At 45.6% G+C, this 21804-nt stretch overlaps 1 protein-coding gene across 1 annotated transcript in view; it reads left to right on the top strand.

Moving 5' to 3' along the window:
• The first annotated feature begins 470 nt into the window (after window positions 1–470).
• Window positions 471–21804, top strand: part of sgsm1a (small G protein signaling modulator 1a) — a 125862-nt gene continuing 104528 nt past the window's right edge. Inside the window, exons 1-2 of the mRNA XM_072247548.1 lie at window positions 471–479; window positions 16746–16821. Of these exons, the coding sequence (XP_072103649.1) occupies window positions 471–479; window positions 16746–16821 (85 nt within the window). The remainder of the gene's footprint in view (window positions 480–16745; window positions 16822–21804) is intronic.

Below are 21804 nucleotides of genomic sequence, written 5' to 3'. Positions count from 1 at the left end.
CTCGTTCCTTTCGTTCAGACATCGGATGTTTGACGGTCTTTGTTGCGTGTTTTTTTAATGGATTCCCTTGTGCTCCTTTGTTTTGTGGCTGCCTGCAAGAAGGTGAATCTCAAGGTTGTATAATGTATACATACTGTGATAATGAATGTACTTTGAACTTTGATGGACAAAGAACGCCGCATGCTGGGTGCCTTGATGCTATAGAGCTGAAGAACCGTTGGACTTTCTTGTGCTCCAGTCCTTTTATCAGCTTGGCTCTGCAGAAGTGATCAGTGTGGGTAAACCCCTCTAGTTTTGTGGTGGTATGGTGTGGGGTGTCATCACAACACTGGACTAAGAAATGAGATAGATCAGCTGGCTGAGTGGTGTTGCTACAACAACCTTGCACTCAACATCAGTAAAGGCAAGGAATTGATTGTGGACTTCAGCAAAGGGATGAACACACACCAGTCCTCATCGAGGGGCCAGCGATGGAAGAGGTGAGCGGCTTCCAGTTCCTGCATGTCAATATCTCAGAAGATCTATCCTGGGCCCAACATACTGATACAATTACGAAGAAGGCACTCCAGTGGCTATATTTTAGCACAAATTTGAGGAGATATGGTATGGCACCAAGGATCCTAGTAAATTGCTGCAGGCGTACTATGGAGATCATTCTAACAGGTTCTATCACTGTTTGTTGTGGAGGTGCCAATGCACAAGATTGGAAATAGCTGTAGAGGGCCATAGCTCCATCATGGCACTGAGGACTGAGGACATCTTTGAAAGGTGATGTCTCGAGAAGGTGGTATCCATCATTAAAGACCATCTTCTCACTGCTCCATTCAGGGACGAAGCGGAGCCTGAAGACGGGCATTTTTAGGAACTGCTTCTTGACCTCCATCATCAGTTTTCTGGGTAGTCCACGAACCCATGAACACTACTTCATTTTTGCACTATTTATCGATTTTTTACATTTATTGCATCTTAAGGTGATTTTTTTATGTATTGCACTGTACTGTTGCCAGAAAACAACATTTCGTCTCATATGTCAGTGATAATAAGCTTGATTCTGATATTGGGCTGCTGTTTTAGGGTGGGTAGCTCTCTCCAAGAACAGACACAGTAGGCTGAATTAACTAAATGTCTTGAACAAGTTGGCCCACCTGAAGTTGTACTGAACAGAGTGAATCAGTCCAGGTTTTCCCCTTGTTTTCTAGGAGTGGAGTTCAAGAAACGGAATAAGGAGAGAGAGAGCGCTGTGACCCACAGTAGGATTTCTGTCTCTCAGATTCCAGTGGAGTGCTGATTTCTCTGTGTCGCTTATAATACCATAAGACACAGGAGCAGAATTGGGCCATTCGGCCCATTGATTTTGCTCTGCTATTTCATCATGCATCTCTTGCAACCCAATCTCCTGCCTCCTCCCCATTCCTTTTCACGCCCTGACTGATCAACCTCCGCCTTAAATGCACCTAGTGACCTGGCCTCCACAGCTGCTTGTGGCAATGAATTCCACAAATTCACCACCCTCTGGCTAAAGAAATTCCTCCTCACCTCTGTTCTAAATGGACGTCCCTCTATTCTGAGACTGTATCCTTAGACCCCCCCCCCACCAAAGGAAGTATCTTTTCCACATCTACTCTACATCTGAGAGGAGGATTCAATGAGATCCCCCGCCTCCCATTCTAAATTCCAGTGAGTACAGGCCTAGAGCCATAAACCACTCCTCATATGATAACCTTTTCATTCCCAGTATCATTCTCATGAATCTCCCCTGAGCCTTATCCAGTGTCAGCACGTCCTTTCTCCGATAAGGAGCCCAAAACTGCAAGTGAGACCTCACCAGTGCTTAATAAAGTCTCAACATTACATCATTGCTTTAATATTCTAGTCCTTTCAAAATGAACGTTAACACTGCATTTGCCTTCCTCACCACCAGCTCAACCTGCAAGTTAACCTTTAGGGAATGGTGCACAAGGACTCCCAAATCCCTTTGTAACTCGGACATTTGAATCCCACCCCCCCCCCCCACCCCGGTTTAGGAAATAGTCTGCGCTTTTATTCCTTCTCCCAAAGTGCATGACCATACACTTTCCGACACTGTATTCCATCTGCCTCTTCTCCCAGTCTATCTGAAGTCCTTCTGCTGCCTCTCTGCTTCCTCCATACTACCTGTCTCTTCACGCACGACCAGATTCAAGGTCAGCTTGGACACCACTGTTAGACAATTGAACGTTCCCCGGTATGTTAAAATGATTTATTGACCTCACAATGTACCTCATTATTCAGATTCAGGTCCATTTATTTATCACATGTACATTGAAACATACAGTGAAAAGTGTAATGTATGGATCCATTTCTTTTAGAGCAATGACCCCCCCCCTCAGCACTATGTATGATCTGTTGTCTACGCATGCACTTTGTTCTCTCTCTCTCTGCGATGTGAATACAGCAGTTAAAGCTAACTCTCTCTCCCACATGCGTGTTTTTATTTAATTGATACGTAGTTGTACACAGACACAACAAATTGGCGATGAGTATGAACCTGAATGTCAGAAAATACCACAAACTGAAACAACAGTTATGGGGCGAAACAGTGAGAGTTACCCAGCACGAGAAAGTCGAGGGACACATGGATAACAGTGAAAAATGTGCTGAATTTAAAGTGAAAATAGTGTAGTGATGGCTTCAGTTGCCAAAGTTGATGAATTTGATAGCACTAATGAAGGTTGGGAGTTGTATATTGAGAGGGTTGAACTGTATTGTAACGTGAACAGTGTGGAGGAGCAAAAGAAAGCCCCTACACTTCTTAGCTTAATGGGCCCAGGAACGTAAGTCTCTTATGCAATTTAGTAATCCACGCAAAGCCAGCAAGCCAGATGTTCAACGAAACTGTTACAATTTTACAACATCACTTGAGCCCTAAGCCGCTGGTAATAGCTGAGAACCTTAGATTTTACAAAAAGAACCAGTCAAAAGATGAAAGCATTTCTGAATACATTGCAGAACTGCGCAAACTTTCCCAGTGGTGTCACTTTAGAGGTGGACTATCTGATACGTTAAGGGATAGACTTGTATGTGGTATGCATAGTCAAAGCACTCAAAATAGGCTACTGTCCGAAAGAAACCTAATCTTAGAACAGGCATTGACCATTGCAATATTGTTACAGACTGCAGCAAAGGATGCAGCAGAACTACAGAAAAAGAAGTTAGAATGTGAAATGCACAAAATGTCCTTGAATGGTGCAAAATCTAAAAATGTTATCGATGTGGCAAATCCTCCCATGATGCAAATGACTGTCGGTTCAAGAAAAAAAAGTGCAGAAGGTTTCACAGACAAGGTCACATCGAGAGACTATGCAAGGCAGGCAAAAAGTCTGAAACATATGACTAAGCAAAGGCATAAGTTACTGAATGTAAAACAGAATCAGACAACATAGAATCTGAAGAAGGTGAACTGTCATCCCTAGAACTACATAGCATTACTGAAGCAGATCGCAACATATAAAACGGATCACAATAGCTGTGTCTGGTGTAAAACTGAAAATGGAGCTGGATTTCGGGTCACCTTTGTCCGTAATTCCAGAAGCTGAACTACAACAGACTGTTTTCTAAGATACTATTAAAGAAGACCTCAATGATACTAAAGACCTATACAGGGGAAAAAGTGTCTCCCAAAGGCAAACTGAAAGTAAATGTGACTTGACATAAGGAGGTCAAACACAACAGTTAGGGCTTTATGTATTGAAAAGTGGAAGGCCAGCATTTTTTGGATATGAATGATTGAGAAAAATCCAACTAGACTGGCACTGAATCGAATCTCTTAGTGTGAGATCAACAGGCAATGACAGCCCAAATGGTGTCACTAACCAGGGGTTGTCACAGCTGCTTAATGCTAATCAGAAGGTTTTGAAAAGGGAATAGATAAACAGATCAGGCTTGGCCAAAATCTGTTCAGGATGCCAAAAAGTTCAAAATACACCCCTGCAGGCAGCGTTACACTGTGGGAGTGGCCATCGTCATATTGGCTTTGCTGGGTCATTCATGGACTCCATGTTTCTGTTTGCTGTGGATGCTCATTCAAAGTGGCTGGAGATTATTAGAATGAAGTCAACCTCCTCACCAAAGACTCCCTCCATCCTGAGGACTATTTTTTGCCAGAAATGTCTTACCAGAACAAATTGTGAGCAACAACAGACCACAATACAAGTCAGAAGAATTCCGACTGCTCATGAAGAAAAATGGCATCATTTCAAGTCAGCTCCTCACCACCCAGCAATGAATGGGTTCGCTGAAAGGTTTATCCAAACCTTCAAGAAGTCCATTAAAGCAATGGACATGGAAGACATTTCTCTACAGCACAGGGTGGACAACTTCATTTTTGTATATCAGAACTCTGTTCATGTGACAATAAATCAAACACCTGCAATGCTGTTCATGAACAAGAATCGGAGATCTAGCACAGACCTCCTGAAACCAGACCGCAGAGGGAAGTGCAGGATAAACAGTTCAGCCCATTGCCAAGTGAAGCAGCAAGGAGCTTCGAGATTGGACAGGAAGTCCTAGCGCGTGGTTACCGAGAATACAGGTGGACACCCAGTAGATAGTGTGACATCAGACCAAATTATCAGAAGATTGATGCCGATAAGAGGACAATGGGGGAACATTCAGAAATGTTAATGGGGGACGAGAGAGATTAACGAAAAGGAGACACAGTTCTGAATATTGTCAAGACCGGTTGCTTTCAACCTGAACTGTTTGAAGTTTGATGGACAGGCGATACCCCAGCAGGGGGATAAAAGGGACAGGTTCGCTAAGGCAAAAGACACACCACGACACCACGAGGTAACGAGACCCTGGAAAAGCGGTGTGCCCCCCACAAGTTGGTGGGAGTTTTGGAGGTCTGGTCGCGGGACCAGCCATAGACGCACAGAGTGGAAAGGTACGGTCGGCGGGAACCTGGTGTGTGTTTCCGGCCTTGCCTGGGTGCCGGGTTCACCGCAGAAGAACGATCGTATCTGGAACGGAGGAGTCACAGTCGGTGACCTCAGAAGACATTACAAAGGGCTCGCCCGAAAGCTAACTGCGAGGAATATCGAAGGTCTGTTTGGAATCAGATTTGCATATTCATTCGCTCTCTCTCCCTCCCCAACGGCACAACAGTGATTACTGCGAACTGAACTAAACTGAACTGAACTCTGCGTCACCTGAGACTGATCATTTTACCCCTAGAATGCGATAGAGCTTGATTGATCCTATTATCCTAGTTCTGTGTACATGTGTGTTTTATCATTGCTAACCTGTTGCATTTATATCCTTATGATTAGAGTACTGTGTTGCTTATTTCTTTAATAAAACTTTCTTAGTTCCATTAATCCAGACTCCAACTAAGTGGTCCATTTCTGCTGGTTTGGCAACCCAGTTACGGGGTACGTAACAATAGTTACAAGTACTAAACCATTGATGTACACAGTGGACGTTGGAGATCAGACATGGAGACATCATGTGGACCAGATACTGGATACTCAAACTGAGTAGATTGCATTAAACAAGACAGTCACATTACAGTCACCAGGCTTAACTCTCAGTGATGATGTCACTGACAGCAACGTGACACCAGAAACTGAGAACGTTGTGAAAGGGAAATTCAATGTTTTGTACGTAGACAGTTTATGTCGCATCAATCTAAAGGAGGAGGAAGTGAAATGTGTGGATCTACTTCTTTTATGGCTTGTTGTCTATGCCTGCATATTAATCTGCAATGTGAATACACCAGTTACAGCCATCTCCTGTGTCCATGCTGTTATTTAATTGATATGTAGTTGTGCACAGACACAACAAAATGCAGCGCTTGTCTTAACAACCGACACAACCTGGGGATGTACTGGGGGCAGCCTGCAAATGTTGCCACACATACTAGTGCCAACATCGCATGCCCACAACATTCAGCAGAACAGTACAAACACCAGCAACAGAACAACAACAGCAAAACAAACCCCTCCCCTCCGCTCCCACCCACTCACTCACACAGACAGACAGACCTGATATGCCTGCCTGCCTGCCCTACGCTACCTCTGAATCTGTAACACTTCATTCTGCATTCTGTTATTGTTTTCCATTGCTTTGCCTTAATGCACTGTTGCACTGAAAAGATCTGTATGGGTGACATGCTGAGCAAAGCTTTTCACTGTACCTTAGTACAGGTAACGTTAATAAACCAATTTGCCAATTGAACACAGGCTCCAACTGTGGGTCTTGCTTTGGAACTGCTGGACCTGAAGGTGATATTGTCCAGAAGTCAAGAATCAGGTGCAATCTTATGGTCACAGACATCTTATCAGATGCTCTTCACAGTACAAGGCAGTTATAGTCAGGTTGCAGCAGCAAGTCATGTAAAGTGAACAGAACTGAAGACTGGACTTATACCTCTAACTATTGATATGAACAGTCTATGGGACAACAGGGACAGTCTTGATTTATTCTGCCATGACACGGTCTTTCAGACAAAGAAATTGCAGGATAGAACCAGATACACTATGAATGACTGAAATTTCACTGAATATTTTACAAACATAAAAGCAAGCACAAGAAAAATAGTAAATGAGACCCTCATCCAGCAGAACCCACCTGATGGTGTTGCTGAGGTGTCTAGACTGTAATAGTGGGATATCCGGTGTCTTCCTGTCACTGGTGTCCAGCAGCTGTGACCTCCATTGTCATGTCACACACACACACACACACACACATCACCACCCTTTGGTGCCAAACTGAGAGGTGTGGAAATCGACACAGGAAGGTTCCCCGTGCCTGCTGTAGATTTTGGGGTTTCCCAAATTGATTATCCCTTTAATCCAGAGGTGTAGAATCTTGTGATGAAAGCCAAGTTGTGCGTCTTGCTTCAGTTTCCAGCATCTGCAGATTTTCTCTTGTTTGAGGCTTCTTTCATCCAACTGTCTTGATACCCCCTCTGATCCCCTGGATCTTAATTCCCCAGCTCTTCCTGTTGTAATTAAGATGTCTCTCGTTAGGTACAAGAGGTAGAAGAAAAGACTTGTTGGCGAAGTTAGAGGGAGGAATGAAATGAATCACTGGGAAACGTTACAACATTAGAAATAGGCGCAGGAGTCGGCCATCTGGCCCATCGAGCCTGCTCTGCCATTCAATAAGATCATGGCTGACCTGCCTTTTCCCCATAACCCTTAATTCTCCTAACATGTACAGCCCCCCAGTAAGCCTCAACTCGCTTCCGTCAAGGAGGAGCAGCCTTTGGGTAAACTGGGTAATTAAGTTTGTGTGGATGCTGTGTGAGGTACCCCACCCCGCCAATAACAGACAATACACCAGATGCAATTAAATGATTACAATTTATAGATATTACTGGAACTATATAATTAATAGAGATAAAATATAAAAGGAAAGTAAAAGGCGCCAAACTTATCAAAGTTCAACCTCTTCGTGCACAAACAATTGGAGCTCTAGTAACAGTCCTCTTCTAAACATTCGATCCCCTCTGACCGCCTCGACCCGCCGCCTGGGACTAACCACGGTGGTTGACCAGACGCTCCACACGAGTCTGTCTTCGTCTCCTCTCCTCGTCGAAGACCCTGGACCTCGGACTTTGGCTCGGGGTCTGCCCCGTCGGCCAGCTCACAGCATCACGTCCACTCTGTCTGTCCCCATCTCGCCTTCTGCTCAAAAACCCACGCATCACAATAACTTACAGACACACAAGAAAGAATAACATCTATCCCAATTAGTTAGCAGCTGAATACACTCTCTCTATAATCCAAACAAGCTGCTAGCGAGAGAACTTTCTCAGCAGTTAACATAACAAAGAAACCATTTTAATCAGCCTATGCAGTAACATAGAAGAAGAAACCCCTTACACATGCAAAATCTAACCAACCTAGTCTTAAATATATTTACTGAGGTAGCCTCCACTGCTTCATTGGGAAGAGAATTCCACAGATTCACCACTGTCTGGGAAAAGTAGTTCCTCCTCATCTCTGTCCTAAATCTACTCCCCCAAATTTTGAGGCTGTGCCCCCTAGTTCTAGTCTCAACTACCAGTGGAAACAAGTTTCCTGCCTCTATCTTATCTATTCCTTTGATAATTTTATGTTTCTATAAGATCTCCTCTCATTCTTCTGAATTCCAGCGAGTACAGTCCCAGGCGACTCCATCTGTCTTCATAATCTAATCCCTTCACTTTTGGAATCAACCTGGTGAACCTCCTCTGCACCGCCTCCAAAGCCAGTATATCCTTCTTCAAGTAAGGAGACCAGAACTGCACTCAGTAATCCAGATGCGGACTCACCAGTATCCTGTACAGTTGCAGCATAACCTCCCTGCTCTTAAATTCAATCCCTCTAGCAATGAAGCCAACATTCTATTTGCTGTCTTGACAGCCTGCTGCACCTGCAAACCAACCTTTTGTGATTCATGCACAAGCTCTCCCAAGTGCCTCCACACAGCAGCATGCTGCAATTTTTTACTATTTAAGTAATAATCTGATCTTCCATTTTTCCTTCCAAGGTGGATGACCTCATATTTACCAACATTGTACTCCATCTGCCAGACCCTTGCCCACTCACTTAACCTATCTATATCTCTCTGTAGCCTCTCAGTAACTTCTTCACAATTTGATTTTTCACTCAATTTAGTATCATCAGCAAACTTAGATACACTACACTCAACCTCCCCTTCCAGATCATTAATGTATATTGTGAACAGTTGTGGGCCCATCACTGACCCCTGCGGCACCTCACTCACCACTGATTGCCAACCAGAGTAACACCCATGTATCCGGACTCTCTGCTTTCTATTAGTTAACCAGTCCTCTGTCCATTGGTTTATTAATGTAACCTGTACTGAAGTACATCACCCCTAGCTCTATGCATCCTTATCTTACGGATAAGTTTTTTTGGTACACCTTATCGAGCACCTTCTGAAAATCCAAGTAAATAACGTCCATCTGTTCCCCTCTATCCACTGTGCTCATTATATCCCCAAAGAACTCCAGTAAGTTTGTCAGACAGGACCTGCCTTTGCTGAATCCATGCTGCGTCTGCCTAATGGATCCACTTAATATAAGAAATAGGAGCAGGAGTAGGCCATCCGGCCCATCGAGCCTGCTCCACCATTCAATAAGATCATGGCTGATCTGTCTGTAAACTCAGCTCCATCTACCTGCCTTTTCCCCATAACCCTTAATTCTCCTACTATGTAAAAATCTATCTAACTGTATCTTAATTATATTTAGTGAAGAAGCCTCAACTGCTTCCCTGGGCAGAGAATTCCACAGATTCACCACTCTCTGGGAAAAACAGTTTCTCCTCATCTCCGTCCTGAATCTTCTTCCGAATCTTGAGACAATGTCCCCTAGTTCTAGTCTCACCGACCAATGGAAACAACTTTCCTACTTCTATCTTATCTATCCTTTTCAAAATTTTTTAAGTTTCTATAAGATTCCCTCTCATTCTTCTGAACTCCAGAGAGTATAGTCCCAGGCGACTCAATCTCGCCTCATAGGTTAACCCCTTCATCTCTGGAATCAACCTGGTGAACCTCCTCTGCACTGCCTCTAAAAGCAGTATATCATTCCTCAAGTATGGAGACCAGAACTGCACATCAGTATTCCAGGTGCGGCCTCACCAGTACCCTGTATAATTGCAGCATGACCTCCCTGCTCTTGAATTCAATCTCTCTAGCAATGAAGGTCAACTTTCTTTTTACCTTCTTAATAACCTGTTGTACCTGCAAGTCAGCTTTTTGCAATTCATGCACAAGCACTCCCAAGTTCCTCTGCACAACAGCATGCTGCAATCTTTCACCATTTAAATAATAACTTGCTCTTCTATTATTCCTTCCAAAGTGGATGATCTTGCACTTACCAACGTTGTATTCCATCTGCCAGACCTTGGCCCAATTACTTAACCTATCTATATCCCTCTGCAGACTCTCCACATCCTCTGTACAATTTGCTTTTCCACTCAGTTTAGTGTCATCACCAAATTTTGCTATGCTACACTCAGTCCCCTCTTCCAAATCATCAAAGTAAATGGTAAGCAGTGGCAGGCCCAGCATCGACCCCTGCGGCACCCCACTCACCACTGACTGCCAACCGGAGAAACACCCATTTATACCAACTCTCTGCCTTCTATTGGTTAACCAATCCACTATCCATGCCAATACGCTTCCATACACTCCCAATACACTTCCATGCATTCGTATCTTATTTATAAGTCTCTTATGCGGCACCTTATTGAATGCCTTCTGGAAATCCAAGCATACGACATCCACCTGTTCCCCTCTATCCACTGCACTCATTATGTTCTCAAAGAACTCCAGTAAGTTTGTCAAACAGGACCTGCCCTTTCTGAATCCATGCGGCGTCTGTCTAATGGAACCACTCCTTTCTAAATGTCTCGCTATTTCTTCTTTATTGACAGCTTCAAGCATATTCCCAACTACAGATGTTAAGCTAACTGGCCTATAGCTACCTGCCGTTTGCCTACATCATTTTTTGAACAGTTGCGTGATGTTCAGTGTCTTCCAGTCCACCGGGACTTACCCAGAGTCCAGAGAATTTTGGTAAATTATCACCAAAGCCTCTACTATAACCTCTACCATTTCTTTTAGTACCCTGAGATGCACTTCATCAGGACCAGGAGACTTGTCTATCTATAGGACCACAGGTTTGCTCAGTACTACCTCTTTAGTGAAAGCTACTGTATCGAGGTCCTCACTTCTCATCACATGCGTAACATCTCTCTTTGGCATGTTAGGTGTGTCCTCCACCGTGAAGGCCAACACAAAATAGTTATCCAGTGCCTTGGGTATTTCCTCATTATCCAATATCAGTTCCCCCTTCTCTTCTTCCAAGGGACCTACATCCACTTTAGCCCCCCTTTTCTGCTTTATATAGTTATAAAAGAAACTTTTGCAATCTGTTTTATATTTTGTGCTATCTTATTTTCATAATTTAGCTTCCCTTTCTTTATTGCTCGCTTTGTTGGTACTTGCTGCTTTTTAAAGTCTTCCCAATCTTCCAGTTTCTCACTACTCTTGGCAACTTTGTATACACGAGCTTTGAGTTTGATACCTTCTTTTATTTCCTTAGTTATCCAAGGCTGGCTTCCCCAACCTTACTGTTCTTGCTTTTTACTAGAATATTCTCTTGTTGAGCACTGTGAAAAATCTCTTTGACAGTCTTCCTAATCTGTCCCATCATCTAGCCTGTGTTCCCAGTCTACACTAGCCAAATCCTCCCTCATCCCATTGTAATCTCCATTATTTGGGCATAAAGCACTGGTTTTAGGTTGAACTATTGCACCCTCCATTTGTATGAGAAATTCAATCATACTGTGATCACTCTTTCCAAGTGGATCCCTAAATACAAGATCACAAATTTTACCTGTCTCATTGCACAGGGCCAGATCTAAGATAGCACGTTCCCTTGTAGGTTCAGTAAAATGCTGTTCAAGAAAGCCATCACTGATGCATTCTATGAAGTCCTCCTCAAGAATGCCTCGACCCACTTGATTCACCCAATCTACGTGCAAGTTAAAGCCCCCATGATAACTGCTGTTCCATTCTTACATGCCTCAGATATTTCTCGGTTTATTGCCTGTGCCACTGTAATGTTATTATTCGGTGACCAATAGACAACTCCCACCAGTGATTTATTTCCCCTTCCTATTCCTTCTCTCTACCCAGATGGATTCAACATTCTGCTCCTTAGATCTTATATCGTCTCTCACTATCGCCCTGATCACATCCTTAATTAGGAGTGCTACCCCACCTCCCTTACCTTCTGCCTGTCCTTCCATATTACCTGATATCCTTGGATATTTAACTCCCAATCCTCTCCACCTTGCCACCATGTCTCTGTAATGGCCACTAGGTCATACCTCTGTACTGATTTGAGCCACTAGTTCACTGACCTTGTTTCACATACTACAGGCTTCAAATAAGGTGCCTTTACACTCACTGTGCTTTTAAAATCTTGTAATCTTTTACTCTTTTGCACTTGACTTTTCTTCACTCCTTTCTTACTTTTCCCTTTTTTATCTTTTGTTTTTTCTTTATCTTCATCTACATTTTTCTTTTTTCACTTTATCCATAGTCCTCCAATCTGTTGAACCCACCCCCCACTGCTATTTAGTTTAAAGCCCTATCCACAGCTCTAGTTATGCAATTCACAAGGATCCAGGTCCCATCACAGTTCAGGTGGAGCCCGTCCCGTTCGTAGAGCTCCGTCCTTCCTCAATACTGTACTGGTGCCAATTTCCCATGAATTCAAACCCACTTCTCCCACACCAATCCTTGAGCCATGCATTTAACTCTCTAATCTTTTTGACCCTCTGCCATTTTGCACGTGGCTCAGATAGTAATCCATCTTTTTGGTTCTGCTTCGGAAACCTTGGATTCTGCAGATTCTAAGATAATAAGTTCTATTTAATGTAATAATTGCAGAAATTGGAATTCTAAACATGGGTGATTATTCCAGTCTAACAGCAAGGAATCATTTACTTGTGATGATAACCTCATAACAAGTAGCTCATGTGTAGACAATGAGTGAAGTTTGATAATAAATCTGTTCTTAGCATCAATAGGCCGAATGACTTCTTCCTGCTTATTTTCTTGTGTAGAGTGTGTCTATATAATACACGTTGTTTTGGTGAATATTGTTCATTGTCATAGTGTTCTGCAGTGCATAAAGCAGGTTCCTTAGCCCAGCCTGTCTGTGACTATCAGGATATGCCTATCTGAGGTGGTCTTATTTGCCTGCACTTGACCCAAATCTCTCTAAACCTATCCTATCCATGTATCTCTCCAGGTGACTTTCAGACACACTCATTACACCTGCCTCTACCATTTTGGCAGCTTGCTCCACACACCCACCATACTCTGTGTGGAATAAACCTGTACCTCCTGGGTTTAGACGCCCCTCCCCTGGGAAAAAGGCTGTGACCATCCACCTCAAGACGATACGGGGCTGTTTGGCGATCAGGTGGTCATGAGAAATTCTCTCCGCTAGTGGCGGAGACTTTCAGCTGGCGCTATGAAGACACTGACATTGTTCACGCACAGTTGTAAAGATAATATTGGCTTTATTTGTCATATGTACATTGAAAATTCAGAGGATGCATCACTTGGACCTGTATGTCTCTGGTGGAATATGGGAGGAAACGGGAGCACCTGGAAGAAACCCACATGGTCATGGGGAGAACATGTTCCTTCCAAACAGCAGCAGGACTTGAACCCTGCTTGCTGGCGTTGTGTAGTGTTAAACTACCCTTTGTGCTACCATTACTATTACTGGTTGATATCTGAGTTAGGATGAGCGAGCTAGACTTCTCCAGATGGCCTCCTTTATCTGCGAGCAGCCGGAAACGGGTGCAGCGTCCTGAAATAATGAATGCAATCGGAGATGTTTCATTGAGTTTGGATGTTTATCACTATGCAATTTTGTGCTCGTTTGTTGGCTGATTGTAAAGAGTTTGATGAAAAATGCTTCAGACATTGGCAGTATTCCAAGATCAGTTTGCTGTGTTTCAGTCCAGTGCACAATATCCAGAAAGATAGCACATTTGAAACCTATTGAATGTTGAAAGGCCTCGATAGAGTGGATGTGGAGAGCCTGTTTCCTATGGTGGGGAGAGTTGGAGAGTCTAGGAACAGAGGGCACAGCTTCAGAATAGAGGGACATCCATTTAGAACGGAGATGAGGAGGGATTTCTTTAACTAGAGGGTGGCGAGGACAAGTCATTGGATATATTTAAGGCAGAGGTTAATAAGTTCTTGATTAGTCAGGGTGTGAAACGTTATGTGGAGAAGGCAGGAGATTGGGGCTGAGAGGGAATTGGATCAGCCATGAGGAACTCAGCAGGTCAGGTGTGGAGAGGAATAAACAGTTGACATTTCAGGCTAAGACTCTTCATCAGGACAGGAAAGGAAGGGGGAGAAGCCAGAATTAGAAGGTGCGGGGAAGGGGGGGAATACGAGCTGGCAGGTGACAGGTGAGATCAGGTGAGGGGGAAGGTGGGTGGGTGGGGAGAGGGGGGATGAAGTGAGACACTGGGAGGTGACAGGTGAGACCAGGTGAGGGAGAAGGTGGGTGGCTGGGGGAGAGAGGGGATGAGGTGAGACACTGGGAGGTGACAGGTGAGACCAGGTGAGGGGGAAGGTGGGTGGGTGAGGGGGAGGGGGGGATGAAGTGAGACACTGGGAGGTGACAGGTGAGACCAGGTGAGGGGGAAGGTGGGTGGGTGGGGGAGAGGGGGGATGAAGTGAGACACTGGGAGGTGACAGGTGAGACCAGGTGAGGAGGAAGGTGGGTGGGTGGGGGAGAGGGGGGATGAAGTGAGACACTGGGAGGTGACAGGTGAGACCAGGTGAGGAGGAAGGTGGGTGGGTGGGGGAGAGAGGGGATGAAGTGAGACACTGGGAGATGACAGGTGAGACCAGGTGAGGGGGAAAGTGGGGGGGGGGGAAGAAGTGAGAGGCTGGGAGGTGATCGGTGGAATCTGACAGGAGAGGAGTGTGGAGAATGGGAGAGAGGGAAAGCAGAGGGGCACCAGAGTGAGGAGAAGGGAAGGGGTAAGAGAGGAACCTGACAGGGGGATGTAAAAGGAGAGAGGGGGAGGGGAGAAATTATCAGAAGTTGTAGAAATCGATGTTCATGCCATTAGATTGGAGACTACCCAGATGAAATATGAGGTGTTGCTCCTCCAACCGGTGAGTGTCCTCATTGTGGCAATAGAGGGGGCCATGGACCAGGAAGATGACACTGAACAGAAAGCAGTGTAAATATGGCATTCTTAACATAGTAGAACTGAACAAACTGTCTTCCAGCTGTGTTAATTTGCACTAGGTTACAGAAGGTGATATTGAGACTACTGTTGGCAGCTCGGTCAAAGAGATGACTGAGGTATTATGACCTCACAGCTCACTGAAGAACAGTTGTTTTTGAAGCAAAGTTGCCAACAGCTTCATAAGTCCATTGAATGGCAATTCATCCATAAAATACAGTCACAGAGCACAGAAACAGACCCCTTGGCCCATCGGGTCCTTGTCGAACTATTACGTGTCACAAAAATAGACCAGCTGGACAATACAAACATCTATATCAGGATGCTGTTCGTTGACTATAGCTCAACATTTAACACCATCATTCCCACAATCCTGATTCATAACTTGCAGAACCTGGGCCTCTGTACCTCTCTCTGAAATTGGATTCTCGACTTCCTAACGGGAAGACACAGTCTGTGCGGATTGGTGATAACATATCCTCCTCATTGACGATCAACACTGGTGCACCTCGGGGTGTGTGCTTAGCCCACTGCTCTACTCTCTCTATACCCATGACTGTGTGGCTAGGCGTAGCTCAAATACCATCTACAAATTTGCTGATGATACAACCATTGTTGGTAAAGTGGTGATGAGAGGGTGTACAGGAGTGTGATATGCCAACTAGTGGAGTGGTGTCACAGCAACAATCTTGCACTCAAATGAGATGAAAGAGTTGATAGTGGACTTAGGGAAGGGTAAGATGAAGGAACACATACCAATCATCATAAAGGGATCACAAATGGAGAGAATGAGTAGTTTCAAGTTCCTGGGTGTCAAGATCTCTGAGGACCTAACCTAGTCGCAACATATTGATGCAGCTATAAAGAAGGCAAGACAGTGACTATACTTAATTAGGAGTTTGAAAAGATTTGGTATGACAACAAAAACACTCAAAAACTTCTATAGCTGTACCGTGGAGAGCATTCTGACAGGCTGCATCACTGTCTGGTATGGGGGGCTGTGCTACTGCACAGGGCCGAAAGAAGCTGCAGAGAGTCATAAATCTAGTCGGTTCCATCTTGGGTACCAGCCTACAAAGTATCCAGGACATCTTCAAGGAGCGGTGTCTCAGAAAGGAGCGGTATTAAGGACCCCCAGCACCCAGGGCATGCCCTTTTCTCATTGTTACCATCAGGTAGGAGGTACAGAAGCCTGAAGACACACACTCAGCGATTTAGGAACAGCTTCTTCCCCTCCGCCATCCGATTCCTAAATGGACATTGAACCCTTGGACACTACCTCACTTTTTAAATATATATTATTTCTGTTTTTGCACGTTTTTTAATCTATTGTGTTGGCGCGTGGCCAAGTGGTTAAGGCGTTGGTCTAGTGGTCTGAAGGTCGCTAGTTCAAGCCTCAGCTGAGGCAGCGTGTTGTGTCCTTGAGCAAGGCACTTAACCACACATTGCTCTGCGACGACACTGGTAGCAAGCTGTATCGGTCCTAGTGCCCTTCCCTTGGACAACATCAGTGGCGTGGAGAGGGGAGACTTGCAGCATGGGCAACTGCCGCTCTTCCATACAACCTTGCCCAGGCCTGTGCCCTGGAAACCTTCCAAGGCGCAAATCCATAGTCTCATGAGACTAATGGATGCCTATAATTTTAATCTCTTCAATTTACATATACTGTAATTGATTTACTTGATTATTTGTTATTATTATTTTATTTATTTTTTTCCTCTTCTAGATTATGTATTGCATTGAACTGCTGCTGCTGCTAAGTTAACAAATTTCACGTCACATGCTGGTGATAATAAACCTGATTCTGAAAATTGGCGAATCCTCGCCCTTCTTTCTCCTAACCCTGCCTCCTCTCCCCGAGCTCCAGCCCAGTCGTGAGTTATAATCCCTGTGGAATCTATGGTTGACACAGTGGGGATTAACGCCATTTCCTTGTTGCTTGTGCAGGTGAAGCAGATCATGGAGGAAGCAGTCACCAGGAAGTTCGTACATGAGGACAGCAGCCACATTATCTCCTTCTGTGGTGAGTCTCGGTACCCTGCCCGTTTGTGAGGGGCTCAGAGCGAGGGGAACTCTGTCGGCTGGAAAGGTGCAGAGGAAGGTACAAGAGAACGTTACTGGGACTGAAGGACTTCAGCTATAAGGAGAGGGCTGGATAGTGGGACTCCTTTCTCTGGGACAAAGGAAGCTGAGGTTCATAAAATCATGGAAGTTATAGATAAGGTGGATGGTCGTTTTTTTTGGGGTAGGAGAGTCTAGACTTGAGAGTGAGGAATGATTTAAAAAGAACCTGAGTGAGGAATGATTTAAAAAGAACCTGCTTTTCCACACAGAGAGTGGTGGGTGCACAGAGTGAGCTGCCAGATGAAGTGGTAGATGTGGGTTCAGTTACAATGTGTAAAAGATACTGAGGCAGGTACATGGCTAGGAACAGTTCAGAGCACAGGTTCCCTACGTTTTTTATGCCATGGATCAATACTGTTAAGGAAGGGGTCCATGGATCCCAGGTTGGGAACCCCTGGAATAGAGGGATATATGGGCCGAACTTTCTCCCACGGACATTTGGATACATGCGTGGATAGAGAGGGATAGAGGCCAGGGATTTCCTGCTAGACATCAGGATAGATACAAAAGCATGAAAGCACATAGTGTACTATCAGTACGTTCTTGGGTAGCTGCATGTTTGCCCTTCCTTTCAAGGTGACTTGTCATTTTCCAGCAACAAATCTTCCTTGTCAGCTTTGTTCAGTATTCATTACTCAGAGTACAAGCGTGGAGACTTGTGGCTGCAGTTTGTACATAGAGCTGTGGTGAGGTCTGCATATATACAGGTCTGGTCACCCTACTTAATGAGGAGTGTGTGTGGTAGAGAGACTGAAGCAGAGGTTCACCAGACTGATTCTTGACATGGTGGGCGTGTCAAGATTAAACAGTCCAGCTTGTTCTGTGAAAACCAAATACTGGCAAACTGACAAAAAAATATGGAAAATGTCAGAAACACTCAGCAGGTCAGGCAGTATCTGTGGAAAGAAACAGCTGACTTTCCATGAGAACTGGGGCAGAAGGATAGCATGTCAGTTTTAGGTAGCGGAGAAGGTAGAGATAGGTGGATGAAGGGAATATCTCTGATAAGGCAAGACGAAATGTCTTACTGTGGTAGTGAAGTTGCAGCGAAGATCAAGTTGTCTGCACAGCTAGTGGTTGATTGTAAAATATGGCAGGTCAGAGTGTACAAAACCCAAGGGAAAAGCGAGTCAAAATGAATGCAGGAGGTCACAGCCAGAGAGGTCAAGGTGAGAGTACAATGGGGAGTTAAAGTAGCAGGGTTGTGGATGTAGAAGCTTTAGGGAGAGTGCAGAGCAGATTTACCAAGATGCTGCAGAAGAGATTTTCCAGTTTGCTGCGGAGATTTTCTAGGATGCTGTCTGGATTAGAGAGCATGCCTTATGAGCTTGGACGTTTCTTTTTAGATTGAAGGAGGATGAGAGGAGACTTGAAAGAGGCATATAAGATGACAAGAAGCATAGAGAGGATGGCCAGTGCCTTTATCCCAGGCTGGCATTGGCTGTTACGAGAGGACATACTTTTAAGATGATCGGAGGGCTTGTCAGAGTTCGATATTTTTTGCACAGAGGCTGGTGGGAGTGTGGAAAATGCACTCAGGGTCACTCCTGCAGGCTGAATGATCATCCAGTCTGTGTTTGGCTTCTCCAGTGCTGAGGAGGCCTTGTCGTGAGCATTCAGTGTATGCCGATCACAAGACTAGGAGAAGTGAATTGCTGCCTCACCTGCAACACACATCAAAGTTGCTGGTGAATGCAGCAGGCCAGGCAGCATCTCTAGAAACAGGTCTAGGAAGACCCTTCCTCAGGTCTCGGCCTGAAACGTCAACTGTACCTCTTCCTAGAGATGCTGCCTGGCCTGCTGCGTTCACCAGCAACGTTGATGTGTGTTGCTTGAATTTCCAGCATCTGCAGAATTCCTGTTGTTTGCTGCCTCACCTGCCCAGGCTGTTGCCTTGACTTGGAGGCCTGAGTTACGAGAAGAGTTAGTGTGGACTGGGATTGTATTCTCTAGAAACATGGGAGATTGAGGACAGCCGACATCAGATTTTTTTGCACAAATGTGGTCCATATTTGGAATTGATGTCTCACATTAACAAAATTTAATAACTGTTTAGATAAGTACACAGATAGGAGAGGATTAGAGAGCAGTGGGCCAAACGTGGGTGGATAGGCTGAGCGTTGGGCCGAAAGGCCTGTATCCCTGGCGTGACTCAGTGAGTCTGAAGCCACAGTGGATTACTGATGGTGTGTGACTCTGTGAGACAGAAACCACAGTGGATTACTGATGGTGTGTGACTCTGTGAGACAGAAACCACAGTAGATTACTGATGGTGTATGACTCTGGATCTGAAGCCACAGTGGATTACTGATGGTATGTTACTCTGTGAGTCTGAAGCCACAGTGGATTACTGATGGTGTGTGACTCTGTGAATCTGAAGCCACAGTGGATTACTGATGGTGTGTTACTCTGTGAGTCTGAAGCCACAGTGGATTACTGATGGTGTGTGACTCTGTGAATCTGAAGCCACAGTGGATTACTGATGGTGTGTGACTCTGTGGATCTGAAGCCACAGTGGATTACTGATGGTGTGTGACTCTGTGAATCTGAAGCCACAGTGGATTACTGATGGTGTGTGACTCTGTGGATCTGAAGCCACAGTGGATTACTGATGGTGTGTTACTCTGTGGATCTGAAGCCACAGTGGATTACTGATGGTGTGTGACTCTGTAAATCTGAAGCCACAGTGGATTACTGATGGTGTGTGACTCTGTGAGTCTGAAGCCACAGTGGATTACTGATGGTGTGTGACTCTGTGAGTCTGAAGCCACAGTGGATGCCCCGAAAGCAGTAAAGGAAACTGGAAGAAATGCGCGAAGATTACTGTTTTCCTTGATGAAGGAGAGATTAGGGTGGGAAGGACGAGGTCAAAGATCAGGCAGAGAATCTCCTGCAGTGTACGTGAAGGTGTCTATAGAAGGACACTCACAACACACTGGAGGAATTCGGCAGGTCGGGCAGCATCCGTGGAAACGAGTCGACATTTCGGGCTGGAACCCTTCGTCAGGACTGTAGAGGGAAGGGGCAGAGGCCCTATAAAGGAGGTGGGGGAGGGTGAGAAGGAGAAGGCTGGTAGGTTCCAGATGAAGAACCAGTAAGGGGAAAGATCAAAGGGTGGGAGAGGGGAAGCAGGGAGAGGATAGGCAGGAAAGGTGAAGAAGGAATAGGGGAAAGCACAATGGGTAGTAGAAGGAGGCAGAACCATGAGGGAGGTGATAGGCAGCTGGGGGAGGGGGCAGAGTGAAACTGGGATGGGGGAAGGGAGGGGGAGGGAATTACCAGAAGTTGGAGAATTCACTGTTCATACCAAGGAGCTGGAGACTACCTAGACAGTATATGAGGTGTTGTTCCTCCAAACTGAGTTTAGCCTCATCATGGCAGTAGAGGAGGCCATGTATGGACATATCCGAATGGGAATGTGAAGCAGAGTTGAAGTGGGTGGCTACCGGGAGATCCTGTCTGTTTTGGCGGACGGAGCGGAGGTGCTCGATGAAGCGGTCCCCCAATCTGCGTTGGGTTTCACCGATGTAGAGGAGGCCGCACCGGGAGCACCGAATGCAATAGATGACCCCAGCAGATTGGCAAGTGAAGTGTTGCCTCAATCGGAACTGGGAATAGGGAATGGATTGGACATCCATAGGGAAAATGAGGCAGTCGGGACTGGGGAACTGGAAGTTATTAAATCCTTATACACCTCCATTCCCCATCAAGAAGGCCTCAAAGCTCTCTGCTACTTTCTGGACAATAGACCTCACCAGTTCCCCACCACCACTACCCTCCTCTGGTTGGCGGAACTGGTACTCACACTTAATAACTTATGTTTGGCTCTTCCCACTTTCTTCAGACCAAGGGTGTAGCTATGGGCACTCGCATGGGCCCCAGCTATGCCTGCCTCTTCGTTGGTTATGTGGAACAGTCTGTGCTCCAAACCTATACTGGTACTGCTCCCCAACTTTTCCTTCACTACATTGACGACTACATTGGTGCTGCTTCCTGCACCCATGCTGAGCTCATCAATTTCATCGACTTTACTTAAAACTTCCACCCAGCCCTCAAATTCACTTGGTCCATCCCCCTTCTCAATCTCTCGGTCTCCACAGACTGTCCATTGACGTCTTCTACAAGCCCACTGACTCTCATCACTACCTCAACTATACCTCTTCCCACCCTGCTGCATGCAAAAATGCCATTCCCTATTCCCAGTTCCTTCGTCTCTGCCGCATTTGCTCCCAGGATGAGGCTTTCCGTTCCAGGACATCTCAGATGTCCTCTTTCTTTAAGGATCATGGTTTTCCTTCTGCTGTCATCAATGATGCCCTCACCCGCATCTCCTCCATTTCCCGCACTTTGGCCCTCACCCCATCCTCCCGCCACCACAACAAGGGCAGAGTTCCCCTTGTCCTCACCTACCACCCCCACCAGCCTCCGGATCCAGCACATTACCCTCCGCAACTTCTGCCACCTTCAACAGGACCCTACCACGAAGCACATCTTTCCCTCTCCAGCCCTCTCTGCTTTCCGCAGGGGTCATTCCCTCCGCAATTCCCTGATCTACACGTCCTTCCCTGCGGATCTCCCACCCGGCACTTATCCCTGTAAGCGTAAGTGCTACACCTGTCCCTACACCTCCTCTCTTGCCACCATTCAGGGCACCAAACAGTCCTTCCAACACTTCACTTGTGAGTCTGTTGGGGTCATCTATTGCATCTGGTGCTCCCAGTGCGGCCTCCTCTACATCAGTGAAACCCGACGCAGATTGGGAGACTGCTTCGTCAAGCACCTCCACTCCGTCCGCCACAACAGACAGGATCTCCCGGTTGCCACCCACTCCAACTCTGCTTCCCATTCCCATTCAGATATGTCCATACATGGCCTCCTCTAC

This window comes from Mobula birostris, chromosome 31 (assembly GCF_030028105.1).
Source record: "Mobula birostris isolate sMobBir1 chromosome 31, sMobBir1.hap1, whole genome shotgun sequence".
Lineage (NCBI taxonomy): Eukaryota > Metazoa > Chordata > Chondrichthyes > Myliobatiformes > Myliobatidae > Mobula > Mobula birostris.
This window is presented reverse-complemented; position numbering and strand designations above follow the sequence as displayed.